The sequence below is a fragment of the Nesoenas mayeri genome (assembly GCF_963082525.1).
Source record: "Nesoenas mayeri genome assembly, chromosome: 7".
Lineage (NCBI taxonomy): Eukaryota > Metazoa > Chordata > Aves > Columbiformes > Columbidae > Nesoenas > Nesoenas mayeri.
The window spans coordinates 23,057,443-23,077,737 of NC_137551.1; the positions used below are offsets into that span (position 1 = coordinate 23,057,443).

At 52.2% G+C, this 20,295-nt stretch overlaps 3 protein-coding genes across 3 annotated transcripts in view; all 3 read right to left on the bottom strand.

The window, feature by feature from the left end:
* Nucleotides 1-1,482: 1,482 nt before the first annotated feature.
* On the bottom strand, nt 1,483-4,073 carry CYP26A1 (cytochrome P450 family 26 subfamily A member 1; the record flags this gene model as incomplete). The annotated part of the gene is made up of 7 exons (XM_080347875.1): nt 1,483-1,824; nt 2,016-2,168; nt 2,382-2,516; nt 2,837-2,986; nt 3,108-3,395; nt 3,491-3,715; nt 3,885-4,073. The coding sequence occupies 7 exons, from the start codon at nt 4,071-4,073 to the stop codon at nt 1,483-1,485; spliced, it is 1,482 nt and encodes a 493-aa protein (XP_080204001.1).
* Nucleotides 4,074-8,032: 3,959 nt separating this feature from the next.
* CYP26C1 (cytochrome P450 family 26 subfamily C member 1) lies at nt 8,033-15,318 on the bottom strand (the record flags this gene model as incomplete). Its single annotated transcript, XM_080347955.1, has 6 exons — nt 8,033-8,395; nt 8,681-9,187; nt 12,715-12,870; nt 14,431-14,706; nt 14,826-15,050; nt 15,127-15,318. The coding sequence occupies 6 exons, from the start codon at nt 15,316-15,318 to the stop codon at nt 8,033-8,035; spliced, it is 1,719 nt and encodes a 572-aa protein (XP_080204081.1).
* Nucleotides 15,319-16,172: 854 nt separating this feature from the next.
* EXOC6 (exocyst complex component 6) overlaps nt 16,173-20,295 on the bottom strand; it is a gene marked incomplete at its 5' end in the record, with an annotated part of 91,646 nt that continues 87,523 nt past the window's right edge. Inside the window, 3 exons of the mRNA XM_080348070.1 lie at nt 16,173-17,262; nt 17,741-17,752; nt 18,207-18,319. Coding sequence (XP_080204196.1) covers nt 17,130-17,262; nt 17,741-17,752; nt 18,207-18,319 — 258 coding nt within the window. The 3' untranslated portion in view covers nt 16,173-17,129. The remainder of the gene's footprint in view (nt 17,263-17,740; nt 17,753-18,206; nt 18,320-20,295) is intronic.

Genomic DNA, 20,295 nt, shown 5'->3' on the forward strand with positions numbered 1-20,295 from the left:
ACCCCACCAAAACATCATAGGTGCTGTTAAACACCTGCAACAATTTTGAGCAGCTTAGCTCCATCCTTCATTTTTGCCTTGGTAGAACATGATGTAAAAGTGACTAATTTCCAGAAGCAAACAAAAAATGTAATTAGTCTATATGGTCCTATAAGTGTTCATGACACTGAATTATATTGATTTACTTTGTAGATGTTTATAGAGCCAGCCTATGTTGTTTGACTTTTGAGGGAAGACTAATAGGTGTAGTAATGGGGGTGGGAGGGTGGGAAGAGCACAAAAAACCTTATGGTTAAGCCAAAACAGGGGTCATGCCTAGGGCATTTTATCTGCCCTGCTTACACACCCCCAAGGAATTGCATCCCCACAGTTGATTCCGTGTTAATCAATTCACATTAGTGCCTCCCTTTTAGTTTTCACTTTGCTGAATTGCAGGAAAGAAGTTCTTAAACCAAATGCATGCTCTATCTCTGACCTAGTCAGAGTCATTGCATTTCAAGAAGAAATCACAGCAGATTTTATTTGCTCTACCAGCTGGTAGGAGACACCTTCGTAAGTAAAGATTCGTAGTCAGCAGACTCAACACAGAACAAGATCCAGTGGTCTGTTTACACAGGTCAGCAGTAATATGGGAGAATAGGACCTTTATGGAATTTTTTTTCCTCAACCTATTTTCCTCTAGCTACAGAGAAAGACTCGTGTCACACATTATTCTTCTGCTTCCCTTTACTTTCTTATTTACTGTCTCAAGATCATGTGCTTGATAAAGAGGCCTGTAGCACTTGCTATTACTCCATACTGTTTTCAGTGAGTGTGTATATATTTTGCACTGCTCTCATCACTTACAGGATAAAGCTTTTAACTAAAACAATTTACTATTCAAGAGCGAGAACCACACTGAGGGTAGGAGGCAGGGGAGAGTTACGAGCATAGAAAAAGTGAATAGCTCATTCACAAAAGCAGATCTGACTTTACACCCAAATCCTTCTAAGCTACTCTCTAGTATACACACAGATCTTCATACAGAGCATCATAAAAATAAACTTTATTATCAAACTTAAAAATTCACACATTAAACAAGATCTAAACACAAATAATACTGAAAACATTCTCAGACAATAACCATTTTAGGTAATTTGTATGAGTAGCTAGTTCCCATTGTTTCAAATGCCTTTAAGAATTTCTTAATACATGCATCATCGTCAAATGTCTTCAAATGCTTAGCTGCCCAGCTTTCAGTAAGATTTTTAAATAGGGGAAAACTTATTTCTATAGAAATAACATTATCTAATTATGAATCAGAGACCCATAATTGTAGTGCTTGGGGAAAAAATATCATAGCCTTTTGAAATATTTAGAAGACATAAATAACTATTGTACATTTACAAGTTTAAATATTTAAAGACCTTCATTACTATAAAAAGTTACTATGTACATATTAGATGCTATATAGAAATCCAGCCAGAAGCAAGTGTTGAGTTCTCAGATTTGGCCACTGAAACCTATGAATTTGGTAGGCAGATTGTCCACAGGGTACACTATGGGGCCCGTTTTCATTGTAGGAGGTCCATTCAGCAGCTGCCAGTCACAGCTCCGAGCCAGCTCCACTGTAAATATTTTTAGAAGGACTTTTGCGAACTCTTTGCCCACACAGCTCCTCAAGCCCCCACCGAAAGGGATGAAACTGAACCTAGAGGAATCCTCTGGAGACGGAGACATGAAGCGATCGGGGTTAAATTCATCCTTGTTGGTAAAGAGATCTGCCACATCATGGGTATCACAGATACTGTAAATAACATTCCAGCCTTTAGGGATCTGATAACCCTATCAAAAGAAGAGAAAAGGGACATGAGGCACCTTGCTGTGTTAAATAAGACAAAGTGTGAGCACAGGACACATTGATGCACCCCACCTCCCCTCCTGGCTTCCTGCAGGTCACTCTAAGGCAGATCAGCTACGTGAATGCACCAGTACTTTGCAGCTGTGCTGAGGAGTTGAGCCTGATCCCCACTTACATTTAGCTCAAGGGTCTTGAGAGCAATTCGAAATCCTCCAGGAACGGGAGGGCTCAGCCTGAGGGTCTCTTTGATGACACAGCCTGTGTACTTCAGCTGCTCCAAGACCTCCATGTCCAGCTGCTTCTCTTGGTTGGGACTGCACAGTAACCCCTAGAAAGGAAGATGCTGCCATGACTTTCATGGAGCAGGGGGCTAGGGCTCCCAGCACTGCAAAGCAGCTGCCCCTCAGCAAGTGGTGTTTTCTTGCCACCCCCTAAAAGGAGGGGACCACCTGGGTCGAGGGGAGCCCTGTCTAGGACACCTCTCCTGGAGGTATCTTCCCACTGCCTACCCCTGTGAAAGAGCACTAGGGGATACACACACCTTCAGCTGCAGCTCTTTCCTCACTTTCTGCAGGACATCATGGTGGAGCCCTAGGAAGGCGATCAGTGATGTGGCAGCGCTAGCAGTGGTTTCATGGCCACCAAAGAGCAGCTCTGTTGCAGACTCCTTCAGCTCCTTGTGAACACGACAGAGAAAGCATAAAACAGGTCTTGAACTTAGTATCTCCTCCAGGCCCATCTTACCACCACAATGCTGTGCATTGCTCCCAGGCTGTGGAGCAGATACCCAGGGACCAGAATGGGGTGGATGTGGTGCTTATGCTCCATGGGGACATGGGTATGGTCCCATGCTCCCCATCCAACAGCCTAGTTGCAGCCTCCGCAGCCCAGTGCACTACACAAGCCTTTGGCTTTCTCCTTTAGGCCTCAAAAGATAAGCGTGTTGCTGACAGAGAGACTAGGGGAAAGGGATGATCTGGCCCTGGGAAACCTCACCTGCATGTTGAGCTGCTCCCCATTGCCCTGTGTGTGCTCCATCAGTAGCTGCAGCGCATCCTTGTAACCACCCTCAGGCTCCTTGCGGGCCATCTTGGCACGGATGTTCTCCTCAATCTTGGCATGGATGATGTTGCGTGCCCGCAAGCCCTGACCAAACAGCAGAGAGAGACATGTGGGACTTAGGCCATACTGACACCCTTCCCATCCATTCCCTGCTGCCCTGGATGCTGAGGCATCCCCTTTCCTCCCAGCCTGGCAGGACCCTTACCCGGTAGAGCCCACTGAAGGGCACATCGATGGGGAGAGAGAAGAGGTTGCGGATCATCTCCTCGAAGGCCTCCACCAGCTGCTGCTCACCATCAGGGCTGGCCTGGAGGGGCTGGAAGCCCAGCAGGATCCTCATGGCAATGCGAAACATGAGGCGCTTCACCTCAGGGTACACCAGCAGGCAGGGCCCGGCAGCGCCCAGCCACCGTGCCAGGCAGGCGCTCACCTCCTCCTGGATGACGGGCACGTAGTGCTGCAGGGCGTCCCGGGAGAAGGCTTGCATGATCACCTACCCAGGGGGACAAGGAGAAGGAAGGGGACACAGGCTCAGCCGCAGCATCCAGGGCGGCCGCATCCGCTCCCCGCCCGCCATCGGGGCCATACCTTTTTGCGGTGCTTGTGCTGCCCGTTGTGGAGGTTGGAGAGGCAGCCAGAGCCCAGGATGGTGCGTACCGAGGCGGGCCACTGCACGGAGACGAGCCGGTGCTCGCCCAGCAGGATGTGCCGCACGTTCTCGGCGCCCATCACCCGCACCGTGGGCCGCCCGAAGAGGTGAGTCTTGTAGATGAAGCCGTATTTCCTGCGCTTCATCTGCAGGAATTTCCGCCTCTAGACAGAAAAAAATAAAATATTTTGTTTTAGAAGAAGGAGCAAGGACAGTAGTTCTTTCCCACCTGGGCACAGAAGCCCGGCAAAGCCGCTGCTCATCCCCCTCCCCAGCAGCCAGAGGAGGAGCCGGGGCGCTTCTCCGCTCACCCGCGGCATCGCCCCGCCTTACCTGCAACACCATCTGCAGAGTCTCCCCGAAGAAGGGGAGCCCCATCGTGCCCGGGGGCAGCGGGAGCGGGCAGCTGGGGTCGCGGCTGCTCACGCAGTACAGGTCCCAGAGCTTGACGGCAGCCAGAAAAAGTAGAAGGGGCAGGAGGAAGGTGCACAGGGCGCTGGCGACCAGGGTGGAAAAGCCCATGGTTGGGGAACCACTCCAGCCCGGCCCCCCGGGAGCTCCGAGTGCGTGGGTCGGGCTCGCCTCGGGCCGCCTTTTATACCCTTCCCAGGTTGCTGCCCACCCTACCTTGGTCCGATAAATTAGTTCACCCAAAGTTCATCTTTAATTGCGGATTGTGGCCTAGCTCCTCCCCTCTAAATCTTTAACTATTTGCTTTGCGCAGCGCATCCTGCTCGCCGCAGACGGCCGCCGGGGAAGGAAAGTGCTGCCAGGCGCGGCGGCAGCGGCTTGGGGCTCGCTCCGCGCTGCATCGCGCTCAGCGAGGGAGCTGCGGGACGGTGCCGACAGCTGACAGTCGGGGGTCGGCCGCCTCCTCGGATTTATCGCCGATGCTGTAAGAGACCAGCAGGCTGCACCGAGAAGTGTCCCGCTCCAGCACCCGGGAGACCGGCTGCCCGGAGACACCTACCCCCGGGGGCTCTCCCCGGCCGGTGCCGATGCGCTCTGTAAGCTGCGGAGCTCCTTCGCCTGCCCGCTGCTATCGCCGTCCGGAGCGGCGAGTTACCCTGGAGCCAGGAGAAGGCGGGCTGGTTCTGGGGCCGGATGGGGCGGGCGGTTCTCCGTGCTGGGTGTGCCTGGTGGCCCGCGGGGCTGAGCCGCAACTATGCTACCGCATCGGCGGAGGAGCCTCTGCTGTCCTCTGGTTCACCTCGAAAGGCCCGGCTTGTATTTCTTGCCCGGCCGCGGAGGAAGGAGCCGCGGGCAGCAGTCCGTCTCAGCCTCCCGATGCAGGTTCAAGCGCGGGTCACCGAGGGAAAGGGAGGTGAGCGCGGAAAGGAAACACCCAACCCGCCGTGCCCGGCTCCTCTCCACGCTATCAGCTGCCCGCCCTCGTCAGGGGCTCGCCGGCATCCCGGGGCCGTCGGAGCTACCGCGGCCGGGAAGGGGTCCTCGGCATCGGCCGGGTACTCCGCCTGCAGCCGGGACGCGGAGGTGCGCTCTCCTGGAGGGCGGGCGGGCAGGCAGGCATCGGAGGCTGCTCTCCGGGATGGACCGGCGGCTCCGACAGGAGGATCGCAGCCTGACCGGGGCGGCCGGTGGTGTTACGGAGAGGCTGCGCTCTCTGGGGCTCCCGTTGGGTCGCCGCGCAGGATGCGCCGTCCGGGAGACACGGCCGCTGTGAAAGGGACGCCCAGCGCGGACCGCGGAGGGAGGGACGGATCCGCGGAGCGCTTTGCTGCGCAAGACTATTATCAATAAACTATCCCGCTCGCCTTTTTCCTTCCCGTTTTTGTTTCCTTCCCCCTCCCTGTTACTTTTCCTTCTTTGCTCACAGACAAGCTCAATAAACGCTGGAAGTTGTGTGTGGGTTGGAGGGCGGAAGATGTCACTTTTAATTACAATTTTTCTGACAATCAGCACATCACACGGAACCCTCCCTCCTCTTACGATGCCTTGCGGGAGCGGGCCTGCCCGCCTCCGCAGCCTCTTGCCCGGGAGGGACCCCTTTTCCCCATTGCGGGGGTACTTCCTCGCCCCCGGAGGCGCACAGCCCCTCGGGGTACGCCGGGGCTCCCGGCGCGGCTTCGCGGGGCCCGGCCGGCGCTGACCGGGAGCGGCGGCCGCGCCCTGACCCGGCGCTCTCCCCTCGCCGGGCGCTGACCTGCTTGTGACCTACAACACGGACCGTGACATCTGCGTGAACCCGGCCGGCAACCGCGCCAAGTTCACTGTCTATCAAAATAACGAGATACGGTGGCCTGAGCACCGATAATTGCCACAGGAAGCCTTTATTATCTCCCCAGCTGTGTATTCTGCAGCCATCGGCTCGAAAAGAAGCAAATGGTAAAGAGTGAAAGGGATAATTAAAAACATCTTGGAAGGAGGTCAAGAAATTAACAGCCTAATATGAACAAAATTTGATTACAAATAACAATTATTACACTTCGTTTGTAAATGCTCGTGTTTATCCGCAAACAAAATCAGTTTCAAGTATGTTTTGGGTTTTTGTTGCTTGGTTTGTGATTGTTGATTTTGTGGTTGTTGGTTTGGGGGTGGGTGGTGGTGGTTTTTGTTTCAGTGGGTTCGTTTTGTTTTAAACTATGTCCATGTTACATTTTTCAGCGAGTGGCTACGGGTCTCGTTAGAGCTCGGGGTAATTTTTAATCATGTTTCTGGAGGAGGCCCAGCCTTCCCGTATCTGGTGCTGGGCGTTGCAGGCCCAGCCCTGCCCGCAGCCCTGCCTTTGGTGGGAGCCTGCATTGCCCGCGGGTCACAACCGCACCAGCACCTCCTGCTAATTAAAGTTAGTCATTGCCACTTGCAGCCACCACCTACTGATTTCACCTCTGATAGCTAGAAAGATTCACCTTTCAGGACAAGGTCAGGAGGGGCAGAGGCTCTGGTTCACTAAGGGGTCGACCTGCCAGCAGCACTTAGCTAAGCCCTGCAGTTCAACCTCTTCCAGATTTGACCTGTCATATTTGGGAGCCAAATTTCTGCCCCAGGTAGCATTGTGCTGGCTGTGCAGCCCTCTGACAGCTCACAGCAGCACACACCTGCTGCAGTGCTCCAGCATGGACGTGTAAGGGGGACTGGCCAGGGCGAGGTAATTTGTAGCTTGGCACTGAAGCAGGACAATGACAGAGTTTCAGGGGACAGGGGAGGTGCCCAGAGCCCTTCCAAAGGGACTGTCCTTGTGCCACGTTTCTGCCCTTGCTGCTGCTGGTTCTTCACACAAACCATGCTGCACCACCAGGCTCAGGATGCACTGCAGGGCCAAGATGGATGATTCCTTTACTGCTTCTATGCAGCATGCACGACAGTGCGGACAGAGGTGAAGCTGAAAGGAGCTTGTAAACACATTACAGTGGAGCAAGGACCTGGGGCCAGCTCTATTCTCAGTGCACAAGCAACAGGACTCGCTTCATTTTACATAGGAGAGAAATACTCCGTGTCTCAGTAAGGCAGGTGGTACTCAAAAGCCAGCTGAAAAGGTGCCCTCAATACCTAGGCTTAGCCCCAGGTACCACCCCCTAGGTGGACCCATAGAACTGCTGTCCTGACCCTTTCCCTGGCAGAGCTAGGCTGTGGGAGGTGACACAATCAGTATGACCAGCCAGCCACCATTGGGCCTGTGGCACCTTGCAAATGGCCCCTCTGCAGTGTGAACAGCATCATCAGGAACAGGGGACTTTCTACCAGCAATCAGACGTACTCAGAAATGTGCATTTTCCAAATGTTTATTCCCCAAAGCTCCTTCCCCTGCTTCAGTCTGATCCCTCAGTCAGTCTGCAGCTGGGGAACTCATCCTGCGGGGACTCCAGAGTGGGGCTTCGTGGCAGACCCCAAGCAGCAGCACAGTGCTCAGGCACAACATACACAGCTACCACTACTGGATGAATGAGCCATGTCCTCTTTGCACTGTCTCTAACGGGAAATGCTGGGATGAGGTTAAATATTTACAATAAAATCCACTTCACACCCTGTTATCCTAGCTAGAGCTGACGCTGTGGATTGGGCAGCCCCAGCTTGCGTTTTCCTGCAGATCCGTCCCATCTTTCCCCTTTTTACATCTAAAAAGCTACAGTGTGCAGGATGTTCATCCTGCCTCTCCTATAACCCACCCACAGGAGATAATCCTGGGACAGAAAAGCTCTGGGAAGCTTAGCTGTGGGGCTGGGAGTTTTCCTCCCCATCTCCAGCAGCTGGAGACGCATGTGGGGTAGGGGCTGACTGAGCCCCCATGGGGCGGGCTTTTCCCCCAGGCTGGGGCTGAGGCTCATCCTGATGGTCAGGAGCAGGACTCTACAGGACCTTTCCTACTGGCTTGCACACCGGGAGGGGAAAAATAAAAAGACCTTTGGGTTTTTGCTCTGCAGTGACCCAATGCCATACCCTGCCTGGGGCAGCAGAGACCTGCCCCTGGCAGCTGTGGAGGGGCACCGACACCAGGGCTGAGGGGGCAGCGTACCCCTGGCTCAGGCCTCCCTGCCACAGCTGGCCTGCAAGGGGTGGAAGTAGAGCTGCAGCCCATCATCAACAGGGTGCACGATGGGCACTGTCTGCATGGTGGGGTAGCTGGGGGTGGCCAGCTCCCAGCGGGCCGTGCTGACCAGCTCGATGGCCAGCAGCTTGAGGATGGCCTGTGCCAGCTCCTTGCCGATGCAGCTCCGTGCCCCACCACCAAAGGGGATGTAGTGAAAGCGGCCTGTGGCCTCTGTCCCGGCAGCACTGAAGCGGTCTGGGTCGAAGCCGCTGAGGGGGCTCTGGTAAACAGTGGCCGTCTCATGCGTGTCACGGATGCTGTACATGACACTCCAGCCTTTGGGGATCTGGTAACCCTGGGAGGAGGAGAGAAGAGGGGAAGAGAGGAGTGTTACATACCTGTGCCGCTGGCAGCGCTAGTAGAGGATGAGCAGAGTGCGCTCAGGATCAGCCCCACCATATTGCCCATCTGCTCCACAGCTCCTTTTCTACCCAGCCCAACTGTTAACCACGGAGGTTGCTGGGTGGCACCTTCCCCTGAGCTGCATTGCCAAGCACCACCACTGTGCCAGACACAGGGTGCTTGCAGGCAGTGGCAGGCAGCAGCTCCCTAGCAGCCCACTGGTGTGGGAGGCACTTACATCCAGCTCAAAAGTCTGCAGTGCTCTCCTGTAGCCTCCGGAGACAGGGGGCAGCACCCTCAGCACCTCCTTAATCACACAGTCCAGGTAGCTCAGGCGGCTCAGCTTCTCCAGGTTGATGCCTGAGGGGCAGTGACAGCTCTGGCCTGACAGTGCCGGGAGCTGGGGGCCAGTGCAGAGACTGCTCTGGGGAAGGGTGGGCTCTGGTGGGGTGCAGAGCTGGGGGGAACCTTCGTCTCTTGGGCCCGGGGGCTGGCTCTGGTCCTTGAGAGCATCTTTGGCCGTGGGGTGGAGAAGCGGCTTCTCATTGTCCTTGCTCTGGGTGGTCAGGGTGCCTGGGCAGGGTCCCGCAGGGCAGCACTCACACTGCTGGTACAGCTCATGGGACATCAGCTCCTGCCTTATTTTTTCAGTCACTGAGGGGTGCTTCAGTAGCAGGAGGATCAGAGAGGTGCTGGCACTAGCCGTGGTGAAAAAAGCAGCAAATATGAGCTCAATCGCTGACTCCTGGGAGAGGAAGGAAGGTGCCAAGTTTGAATGCCATTTTAAACTGGTTGTGATTCAGACTGTCCTCACCTGTTGCAGGTTTTGTCCCTGTGCAGAGGTCCTGCTCCCTCTCTGCTCTCCACAAACCCACACCCACCTGGTTCTCAGGGACCAAAACAAAACATCCCTGATCTCCCATTTCTGTACGAACTGAACATCTACTTGCTAAGTGACTGATGCAGAAACACAAGTGAGCCGAGTACACATCACCTCCAATCCGACTCTTCTGAGCTTTCCTCCCGAGGTTTACAAATTTTAAAGAAACGTTTTAACATGCATTTCAGCACACTGAGTGAAGTCCATTCCAAGCGTTACGCTTTTTACCTTCATCTGCCAGTTCTCCTTTGTGCCCAGCTTTTACCTTTCTACCAAGCCAGGGGTTATGAGGCTGTGTGTTTATGCCTAAAATCTAGATGCACTGGCAGCTGAAATGGGTTGCATTTGATCCATCTCCAGGTATAATCAACCGTTTGCTTGTTTGGAAGGGGACTCAAACCAACAGTCAAAAGCAGAAAGACCTCCCTGCTACAGCAGGTCAGCCCAGGAGGTGCTGTAGCTGGCAGCGAGCTCTCCCACAGGGATGCACACACCAGGCAAAGGACTTCCTCACTTTTCAAGATTTACAGCCTGTGTTCCTGAAAGCTCTGTAGCAGATGTGTCCATAGCAAGTTAGGAGGTTAACTAGCTCGGATGGACCACAGCACAGTCAAATCTGTAATACATGCCTCGTCCTGGCTCACAGATCCCCAGGCAGCCTCCCAGTCTTTCTGGGACTGTCCGCAGGGTCTGTATGGCACAGCACATGCCAGGTTGCTGTGCGATGTTCGCAGCACCCTGTGATCAACTTTTGGAAATAATTTTCCAAAAGTTAAAGGTTGCCTGGAGCTGGGTCATGGCATGTCACATCTCTGATAGCAAACATAATGCTCAAACTTACATCCCCATCTGAAGATGCCAGCGGTTCCAAAGCACTCGACTGGGAACACTGAGGCCAGACCAAAAGCCAGGGCAGAAGCCCAAGGGAGGAGCAGAGGGAGCCGCCATCCTGGGAGAGGCTGTGGCCCCCCCTGGCACTACCAAGCACTAATCACTGCAGCCTGGGCGCAAAGTGGAGCATAACCCCTGGGGAAAGAAAGCAGTTTCCTTTCACATGGTGACATATCTGGATTTTGAATTGTTCTGACACAACCGGTTTCTGGAGAGGTGAAGCCAAAAACACAGGACAGAACACCTAAAGGTATCCGGAGCCAAGTCTGCTGAGGTCAAGGGTGATGTACCGAGGATTAGTCTTTTCTGCCATTCTCAGTGCCATGTATTGGCTTGACTAGAGGCTTTTGCTGAAGTGCAGCTCTCAAGGGCATCTTTCAGCTGAAATAAAACCTCTGAAATAACAGATCCCTGTCAACCCCTATCACACCTCCTGCAGATGCTAGCAGGAAGTTTTACATTCACAAGGTGGCAGACCTAGATGAAAAGAAATCTCTCAGTTCCACCACGTGCAGTTAAAACCCAAGACATTTCAATACAATTTGAGGAATTTAGGGCAGGCTCTGCCATTTGAAATAACAGCCCTTATGACTCCCTGCATCAGCCTCTGACGGTGCTACTACATAGGTTGTGACACCACACCGCTGACTTCCCCTCTCTGCTTTTACAAGGCAAACATAACCAGTGACTGGGAGGCAGCGTCTTCCCAGTATTGTCCCTGTGCCATAGCCCAACTGCCTGTCCCGGGAGGCAGGACTGGCAGCGGTATGGCTCGACCCATCCAGTCAGTGACAGCACTGTTACGTAGGGTGGGTTTTTTTAATCCTTCCAAGGTTTTAAATGCGTTAAAACAGTACTTTTGGCAAAGTGATACCTTTTTAATGACCTTTACATTTCAAGGGTCCTGCTGAGTTCATGCCAGCAGTGGAAATCACAGCATATTTAGGAAAATTTCTGGGAAAACAGTCCTTCAAAATAATTTGAACAAAAAGCAAATAGGTAACTAGTGTGTGCCAGTGTTTGGAGCATCTCTCAAAGTCAAATATATCCATGACTCTGAGACGGCTTTGGACTTTTTATCCAATTACACCATTTCACTGGATGAGAGCTCTACTACTGTTTTATTAGAGTCGACAACATTGCCATAATTGCAAGCATAGGTAGCCCAGTTTGCCAGTAATTTTGTTAAACAGAGACAAGGTAGAAATTTTATAACCGTAAAGGTACAGGACAGCATATGCATACACTATCATTTGAATCAGCCCGAGGTAACTGCCATGTCTCTCCATGTTATATTTAATGTCCCCTTACTCCGTTTGTGTTCAGAGCCAGGGACGTGATCAAAGATCATGTAATTACTTGTGTGTAATAGTCATGTGACTACTAACAGAGATTAATCAATCTTAATCATATTTTGAATCTGACAATTATTTCTTAAAAATAATTATAATAAAAATCACTCTATTAGAATAAATAATAAATAATTATAATAAAATTACTTTAAGAATATATACTGGTTCTAATTGTATCTAACAGTTGCTGTAAAGTCTTTTAAATATCTTAGGTTTAGAGATTACACTTTTACAATACATTTATAAAACATTAGACTTTAGTTTTTCTTAAATACCTAAATAAATGGTAAAACTATGTATATTCAATGCTTTATATGATATTCAAATACTTTTAAACTATATTCAGCTGCTGTACCCATGAAAAACTGCTTCAAAACTCGTTATATAAATGCAGTTTCATCTGTCATTCAATAACACCAAGTGACCTGGAGCTATGAACGGTGCAGTACTAATGACAATTTTTTCCCAAGATCTTTGGCAAAATACTCCTCATATTCAGTTGGCAGTTTTGGCTCAGTAAGGACTACTGGGTTCATCCCTAAGTCACAGCAATGCATTGTGTTGCATTGTAGCAATCCACAAACTGGATGATCTAATTAATGATGAGGTGATAGGGAATGACCTGGAATCCATCATTCCATCCCTAGACCCATTTTGATATATCACCTGAGAGGCTTCTGGGCTTGCAGTCCCCACGAATACGGTAACATGATCTACATGTCGCGCTGTGCCAGATGCTGGGGGATGTCTGAGGAGCACACAACTAGCTCTAAATATTTCCAAGATAGTATCTTGGAGGTTACTGAGTGCACACTGGGGTACAGAGACTTAGCACAGCCACATAACCCTACTGGCATCCTAAGGCAGGCTGAAACCTGGTGGGCATGAAGAAGAAAGGTAGATAAGGCATTTATTCCCTTTTTAATTAACATCTCTCTTCTAATGCAGAGACACAATCATACAAGGGCTAATGAGCTGCTGAGTCCAGGCTTTCTCACTTGTGCTGGAGGCGGTGTCCCCAGAGCTGGTAAGAGGAGTGCAGGAGCCAGCAGCTGGTGGTGGGTCCCTACAAAACCCTCCTCCTGCTCCTCAGCCCAAGTCTCTCAAAGAGCCAGAGTTGGAAGGGACATAGCAAGGGGGGGTTCTTACCTTTAGCTCCTGCATGGTGAACTCTTTGCCATGCTCCTTGGCACTGTTTATTATGAAATCCAGAGCATCACTGTGGTCTTCTGTGTTGTTTCTCTTCAGTTTTTCCTGTATAGCCTTCTCCATAAACTCATGTAGCATATCCCGCGCTTTGATTCCCTGTGGGAGGCAGATATAATTCAGGAGAGCCTTAGGAACTGTCCCCCTCTCCAGAGAGACCAAAGGACCCCAAGTGTGGCAATCCTTAATCCCAGATCTGTAAGAGCAAGAACTGACAAGTCTTAAGAAACACTCCGAGAGGAAAAGACAGCAGTAAACCCATGGTACCAAGTCCAGAGGTGTCTGTGCTGAACAAACCCACAGTCGTGTCAGCTCCAAAAGAAGCTTGTCCAAAGAAGAGGTAACTTAGCAAAACTGAGCCCAAGCAGCAAGATACATCTTAGACAGGAAAAAATAAGAAGCTTTACCAGGATACAGTAGATAAAGACAGTTTAATCACACCTAGCCCATCTCCAGTTGAATTGCATTCCTGTGCAGCAAAACATTTAGGTAAGATCTCAGCAAGTCAAGTGATCAGCAATCTCTTCGCAAAGTGGGATGGATGGCATCACAGAATATATGGGTCTGTATCAAGATGCGTCCTGCAAAAGCCAGAAGGACCAGAGATTTGGGATGAAATTTGGCCATGACCAGATGTTAGGAAGAAGATTAAAAGGCTGAGATTTGAGGTAGGAAGGATTGGACAAAGGAAACAAGACAGGGAGTAGATGGGAATACAAGGGGACCTAAATGCAAATTGAAGAGGTTGGTCTGGGTCCAGAGAGGCTGTGGCTGACCTGAGGGCAGGGAGGGATAGGATGGGGGGATAAAAACACTTATGACAACCTGCAAAGGGAGACTGGCCAGAGAAAACAAGAGCTTTGAACCTGTGGAGAAGAGCAGCAAGGAGGCTGGGGGAGAGCTGGGGCTGGCTGGGTAAAGTAATCCGGTGGCGCAGAGCTCACAGTGGAAACAAGAGATTGGGAAAGACCTGGCTAGAAGGGGCAGGACACTTGAGCTGTGCTAAGGGTGGAGAACCCAAAGCCAGAGGAAGGAACGCAGGCTGAAATGGAAGATGAAGGGTGGGATACAAGACCCATACCTAGAACAGGAGTATGGGGAAGCAGGCAAAGAGCAGCAGGGCAGCAGGAAAGAAACTGCAGGTTGGAAGAGACAGAGGACACTGTCCCTGTGCCATGGACCCCTTGCTGCCTCTCTGCTGCTGAGGAACAAGGGACCAAGGACCACAAGTCCTTGGCCTGCCTTGAGGTGCATGGGGAGTGCTAACCTGAGGTGTCCCGTGCCCATGTGCCTTTCTACTTGTGGCCACAGACCCCTCTGCTGTGGGCTGACTTGAGTCTAGGCAGGATGAGATGGGAGGGGACCTGACAAGATGAACTAATCAAAGCCAAGAGAGGCAAAGTATGGGGTGAGGGAGAAACAGAGCCCTGCACTGCTCAGTGAGCTGGAATCAGTGCCCAGAGGGGCTGGAAGCCAACCAAGAGCAAGTGAGAAATGGAGAGAAGTGGAGATGGCCAAGTTGGGCAAGACACCAGGCCCTGAGACTCAGCACAGGGTGCTGCAGTTGTCCTGGCCCATTCAAGTGGTCCTTGGAAGGCCTGGGGACAGGAGGTCTGTGCCGCTGGGACCCCAACCCCTGCTCCCAGGCAGGGGCAGTACCTTGCGCAGACCGCTGAAGGGTATGTTGAGGGGCAGGGAGAAGAGGTTCTCCACCAGCTGTTCAAAAGTTCTGGCCAGGTCCTTGAACTGCTTTTCCTCCAGGCGGAGCCCCAGTAGAATCTGAGCTGCAATGCGGAAAGTTAAGGTTTTAGCGGAGGAATAAACTGCGATGGAGCCTGGCTCCATGCACCAGCCCTGCAGCTCCCAGCTCACAACCTTCTGGATCCGTGGCAGGTAGCTTTCCAGGGCAGCACGGCTGAACACTCTGGCCAGGATCTAGGAGGAGAAGGGGAGGAACAGAGGCAGATGGTTAAAGCGGGGGTGTCCCACATGGCACCGAGGCCCAAGCCTGGGCAGGAGGTGCTGCCTGGGCTGCATGCCCGTGCGAGGCTCACCTTGCGGCGCTGGCGGTGCAGGTCACCGATGGAGCCAAGCAGAGTGTGGGAGCCCAGGATGATCTGCGTGCTCTGGGGCCACTGCGTGCTGACCAGCGTGTGCTCACCCAGCAGGATCTTGCGAATATTCTCAGCGCCCGTCACACGCACCACTGGCCGGCCCAGGAGGTGGGTCTTGAAAACATTTCCGTACCTCTCCCGACGGGAACTGTGGAAGCGGGAGCCCTGAGAACGAGCTGCAGGTCAGTCCAGGGCCACAGCCAGTCCCTTCCCACCCACTCCCCGTTCCCCTGCGCCTTACCTGGAGCAGCCAGTGCAGGGTCTCCCCGAAGAAGGGCCAGCCCATGGAGCCCTTGGGCAGGGGCAGAGCGCTGGTGCGGTCCCGGCTGAGGCTCCAGCGCAGCGCCCACAGGTGCTGGCACAGGGTGACCAGCAGCCCCAGGGCCAGCAGGGCCAGCGCGGCCGCTTCGGGCCAGGAGAGCCCCGCCGGCATCCTGCTCCCGGGCGGCGGGAGACGGGGCGGTGGCGGGCGGTGGCGGGTCCCCGCCCCGAGGGCTCGGGGCCGCGGGTGGCCCGGGGAAGCTGCCCCAGGGAAGCTGCCCCGGCGGCTGTCAAACACGGCGGGCGGGGCGCCCCGCGATTCCGCTGCCGGCAGTGGACACTCCGCGGCTGGTCCCGCCGGCTGCTGCACGCACAGCTCCGCTCCCCTCCTGCTGCCGGTTGCGCCCCTCGGCCACATTTATATAGATATTGGGCACTTACGCCCGATCCACCTTCGGAGATGACGTATCCGCTGCATATTTAAGCAACGCGGCCAAGTGCGGTGATTGGAGCCGGAGAAGCGGGGATAAGTGACAGAGGGGCGCAGAGACGCGGCCGGGGCAGCCCCCTTCTCCCGCCCCCCGCCCGGCCCCTCGGGGCGAACCCCGACGGCGCGGCTCTGCCAGCCGTCGCCCCTTGCCCCAGCCAGGCCGGCCCCACCGCGGGACTGCGACACCTCGGCATAGGGTGCAGGCCCTGCCCCGCCGGGACCCCCGCGGCGTACCCTCGGGCCAGCCCTTGCCCCGTCCGGGGAAGCCTGCGAGTCCCGTCCCGGGCTCCCCCGAGCCGGGAGCGGTCCAGCCCTAGGCCCCGCCGCCCCCAACTGCGGCGGCAGCCGCGGGGATCCCGCAGCTCCCCAGGCCACACCCGCCCACCTGGGCCGCCCGGACCCCTGCCCGCCTGCGGCGCGGGTAAAAGAACCGGGACCTGTACAGGTCTCCACGAAATCAGCTCTGAGGTGCGTTCCAGTGTGTGAAATTAAACAGGAATACGGGTGACGTTTATATTACTGTATTTAGACCGTCAATAACTTAAAAATACAGCGAAAATGTACATCATTTTTACATGTTCCATTTGGTTTGTATTTGTTAGACATTCTCTTTTTGTCTAAAATAGCCAGGAGGGACAGTGCAAAGAGAACAGCGGTGGGACAAAATGCTAATCACTGGGATGGGTCTGGCGGTCGAAAGCGCATACTGACAAACAGATGCGGCACGAAAACAACGGTGGCAAACCTATTCCTTACTGTAACCTGGGGAAAAGAACCCGAGATCTTACAAAAGTACAGTTAGAAATAGTAACCCTGAGGAACAAAACCAAATCAAAACATCACATTATAAAGAGCTCGAATGGTTATTTATATTCACAACCTCAAGATTAAACCCTTTTGCAGAACAAAGCCTATAAGCCCTAATGCTAAATGAATATCAAGTCCAGTTGTCAGGTAGTTTTCAAAGGTACTAAAAATCAAAATATTTTTTTCATACCTCCAGACTACAAAATCTGGTATACAAAATTATGTCAACTCACTTTAAGGCTAATATACATTTAATGCAGAAAACAATAGGCGGTATCTGAAATGCAAGTATCTGAATGCTTAAAAAAACCTATTAAATTAGGATTCATCCAGAAAACAGCAACTAAGGGATCATTTCTGAAATAATTACTACCCGGAGCAAAATTTTGGACATCATGTCTGCAAATATTTAAATAACATATTTACAGTTCAGCTGTTCCATTATTGAGCTGGTTTTTATTGTACAATCTCATTTTTCACCATTTGTTTACAATATACAAAATAGTATTCGATCCATTAAAAATACATACAAAGAATTGTTTACTGAAGACTCCCTGTATGAGCCATCTACTACGTTTTTTCATTTACTTGGTCAAACGAATGTCCTAACTGATGTCACTGTTTGCTTAGTAGAAACAGTGGCTAAACACCTCTTAGCGCAATGAGATACCATCGATTTAACAGGCCTATGTGTGCTGAGACATACCATTCACTAAACTCCTAAGTTGCTTTACTACAGTCTCTATTAACTTCTGCTTGTCACGATCATTCTTCCTGAACTGAGCAAAAATGTTGTTCTTTTTGCTAGAGTCTTTCATTCTGGAGAAATAAAAAAGCAAACAACACAAACACGTTAGAAACATAATTTGAAACAGAAAAATCTGACTATTTAAACAGGTTTACTTTTGTTCCTCTTTTGATCTTTCTGCTAATAAGAACTGAAAGATTACAAACCCTGTTAACTATGTGTTCGCAAATTAAAATTCTCCAATGTGGAACTCGTTTTAATAATATTACTTCAGAAATCACCCGTAAGTATTAAGCAAGTATCTTTCAGCAGGAAACTTGCCCTACCAATTGCGTTAGGAGAGAAGCAAACCAGAAAACACATTAGTATCATCTGCTTCCGTGGTAAGTTCAGACTCGGCAAATGGGCATGGTGGGTTTTTTTTTGTTCACTATCAAATTACCCGATATCGTTATTACTGATCTCCTGTATCAGTGGATTTAAAACGAAATTCGGGAAATAAAATGAACTGAAGCAACGATATTTTATAATAATATAGGCGATACATACCCTCTGTGAACTCTGCAAAATACACATTCATCGCGGGCAGGAGAGGAGAGAAAACACCGTTAGAAAACGCCTTTAAATCACAGGACACTTTGATGCGGCTTTTTAAAGCAGGTTGATGCTGCTCTGGCGGCAACGCACCCTCCTTACCCTGCCCTCACCAGTCCGACCGCCGGGCCAGCCCGAACGCCCGCACTGGCTTTACCGCGGCGAAACCCCGCACGTTGCCCTGCCTTAAAGCGGCAACAAGGCAGCCGGGACCTGCTACCGGAGCTGCGGCCCCGCCCGCGGCTCTGGGCACCGGGACAGCGACGCGCCGCCGCTCCGGGAGGGCGGCCCCGGCTCCGGCCCCCGCTCCGCAGCCGCCGGTCTGGGAGCGCTGCGGCCCCGGCCCTGCCCGCCGCCCGGCCCTGCCCGCCGCCGCTCGCAGCCCCGCGCCAGCAGCTCCGGCCCCGGGCCCCGCACTTACTTCTCCAGGAGCGTGAGCGCCGTGCTCGGATTGACCCGCAAGTATTTGGAGGTGGCCTGCCCGTAGTCAGCCAGGTAGGTGGACCAGTCCCACACCATGAAGAGGTCCAGGAGCTGGGGGGAAAGAGGCGGGTGAGGGGGCGCGGAGCGGCTCTGCGGGGAAGAGGAACCCGCCCGGCCCGGGCCCGGCCGCAGCCCCTCGCCAACAGCCGCTTCACCTGCCCTTTGCTTTCTTTATCGCCTTCTCATCCCGCTCCGTGCGCTGGCAGGCGGCTGTGCGGGTTCGGCCCTAGCAGCGGATGCTAATGGCTTCACGCTGTTATTTCGGGAGCTTGCTTTACCGTGGGGAGCAGGAAGGGGATAGTCGTGTCTGTTGCTGCTCACAGAAATTTAAACCAGAGGTTCAGGTAGTATCAATTAAGTGAATTAAACAACCCCTGCTGCACTCTCCATGGTGACTGATCCCTGTGACTCAGCCCCAAGCCCTGGGCACACTTCTGGCCCAAACAAACCCCAAACACTTAAATGGGGGAACAAAGAGCCTCCAAACACAGCCGGGTGTCTGGCTAAATCAGGCCTTTGACTCACGGTCTTGGAGCTGCTGTTCAACAAAACAGACTGCCTTCACAAGTGGATGCAATGCTTAAACCTCCACCAGCCTGTACCCTCACAGACATCAACACCTAATTTCCCCCTCTACCATCACGGGGTGCAGGCCCGGTGCCGCCGGGCACCCTGCCCAGGCTGCCTGGGGCCAGGGCACCGGCAACCCTGCTTTGGAGCTGGTGGGCCCCACTCCCATTGACGTCAACAGCGAGGCACCCCCAGCTTCTCCCCACGTCCGACGGCTGGCCTTATCCTGCTGCTGCGGGCTGACGCGGGCTTGTTCTCAGGCTGCCCTGTGTTAGCCAAACACACTTTTCAAATAAGTGCGGGGAACCATTAGCAATGCTTTGGCCTGGCTTGCGGTGCCTGTGGCTGCTCCCCTGAGCTGGGTCCTCAGCATAACCTACAGCCCTGACTTGCCTGGGGGCCTTGCTACATCAGTAATGCTGGAACGGTGCGGTGGAACAGGATTTTCTGTAACAAAACCACTCTAAGAAACGTAACAGACTACTGCAAGTTGTACCATTTTGCTATTTAAGTAAAGGACCAAGTTCACTTTAAACATTTGCTTCTACTAAGCCAGACCAGAGCTGGCGCAGCCAGGGCACAACAGCAGCAGCCCCTGCTCCCGCAGGCAGAGCTGCGGCGGGTGCTCGCTCCTCAGACTTCTCAGACACACTAAGCGAAGGGCTGCGCCTCTGAGAGCCTTGCCTTACGCGAACTTCCCAGTCCGACGAAACATCACAGGTCTCCACTAATGTTCATCCTCAAAATGATAATACCAACTTAATTACAAAATAAAAGAAAACATCTGGTCTTCACAGCTTCAAATTTATGTGTCTCTCCTCCAAATTTTTCCAATTCCTATCTCTCCTTATATAATTTCCAAATAAAGTATCTAATGCAAATAAATAATTTTCTAAGTAATTATTCCTTCTATATTTATAGTATACTGTTTTATGAATATGTACTAACATTTCCTGGCTTCATAACAGACCTCTGACACAGTTACTGCTCTGTGAACAACTTCATTGTTCCAGAGTGATCCAGGGACCACTACAGACCTCAGTGACATCTAGATTTTACATTTAGCTATCTCATATGGGTAAAAGGTGTATAAAAAACAAGGAGCTGACTTCATTCTCTGCTGACTACATATCCACGATAGCTGTCAATGTCAAATGCAAATGGTTCTTTCTCACAAAGTGCTTTCTCAGGATGGACACCATCAGTTTTCCTGCTGAGCTGAAGAGAACATCCCTTTAGTCACTAAGCAGACAGACTTGGGAAGGCTCTGATAACTCAGGAATTAGTGGCATTTGTGAAACCCACAGTGTCAGTTGCTGCTGCACATTACTCATCATTTATTATTACCTGTGTTACAACACTTGGTAGTATCCAGTCCTCAGAGGCTGTAAATTCAAAAGCATGATCAAAAGAATGCAAAGATAGGACAAGCAGATGCAAAACACAGGCTGGGAGGA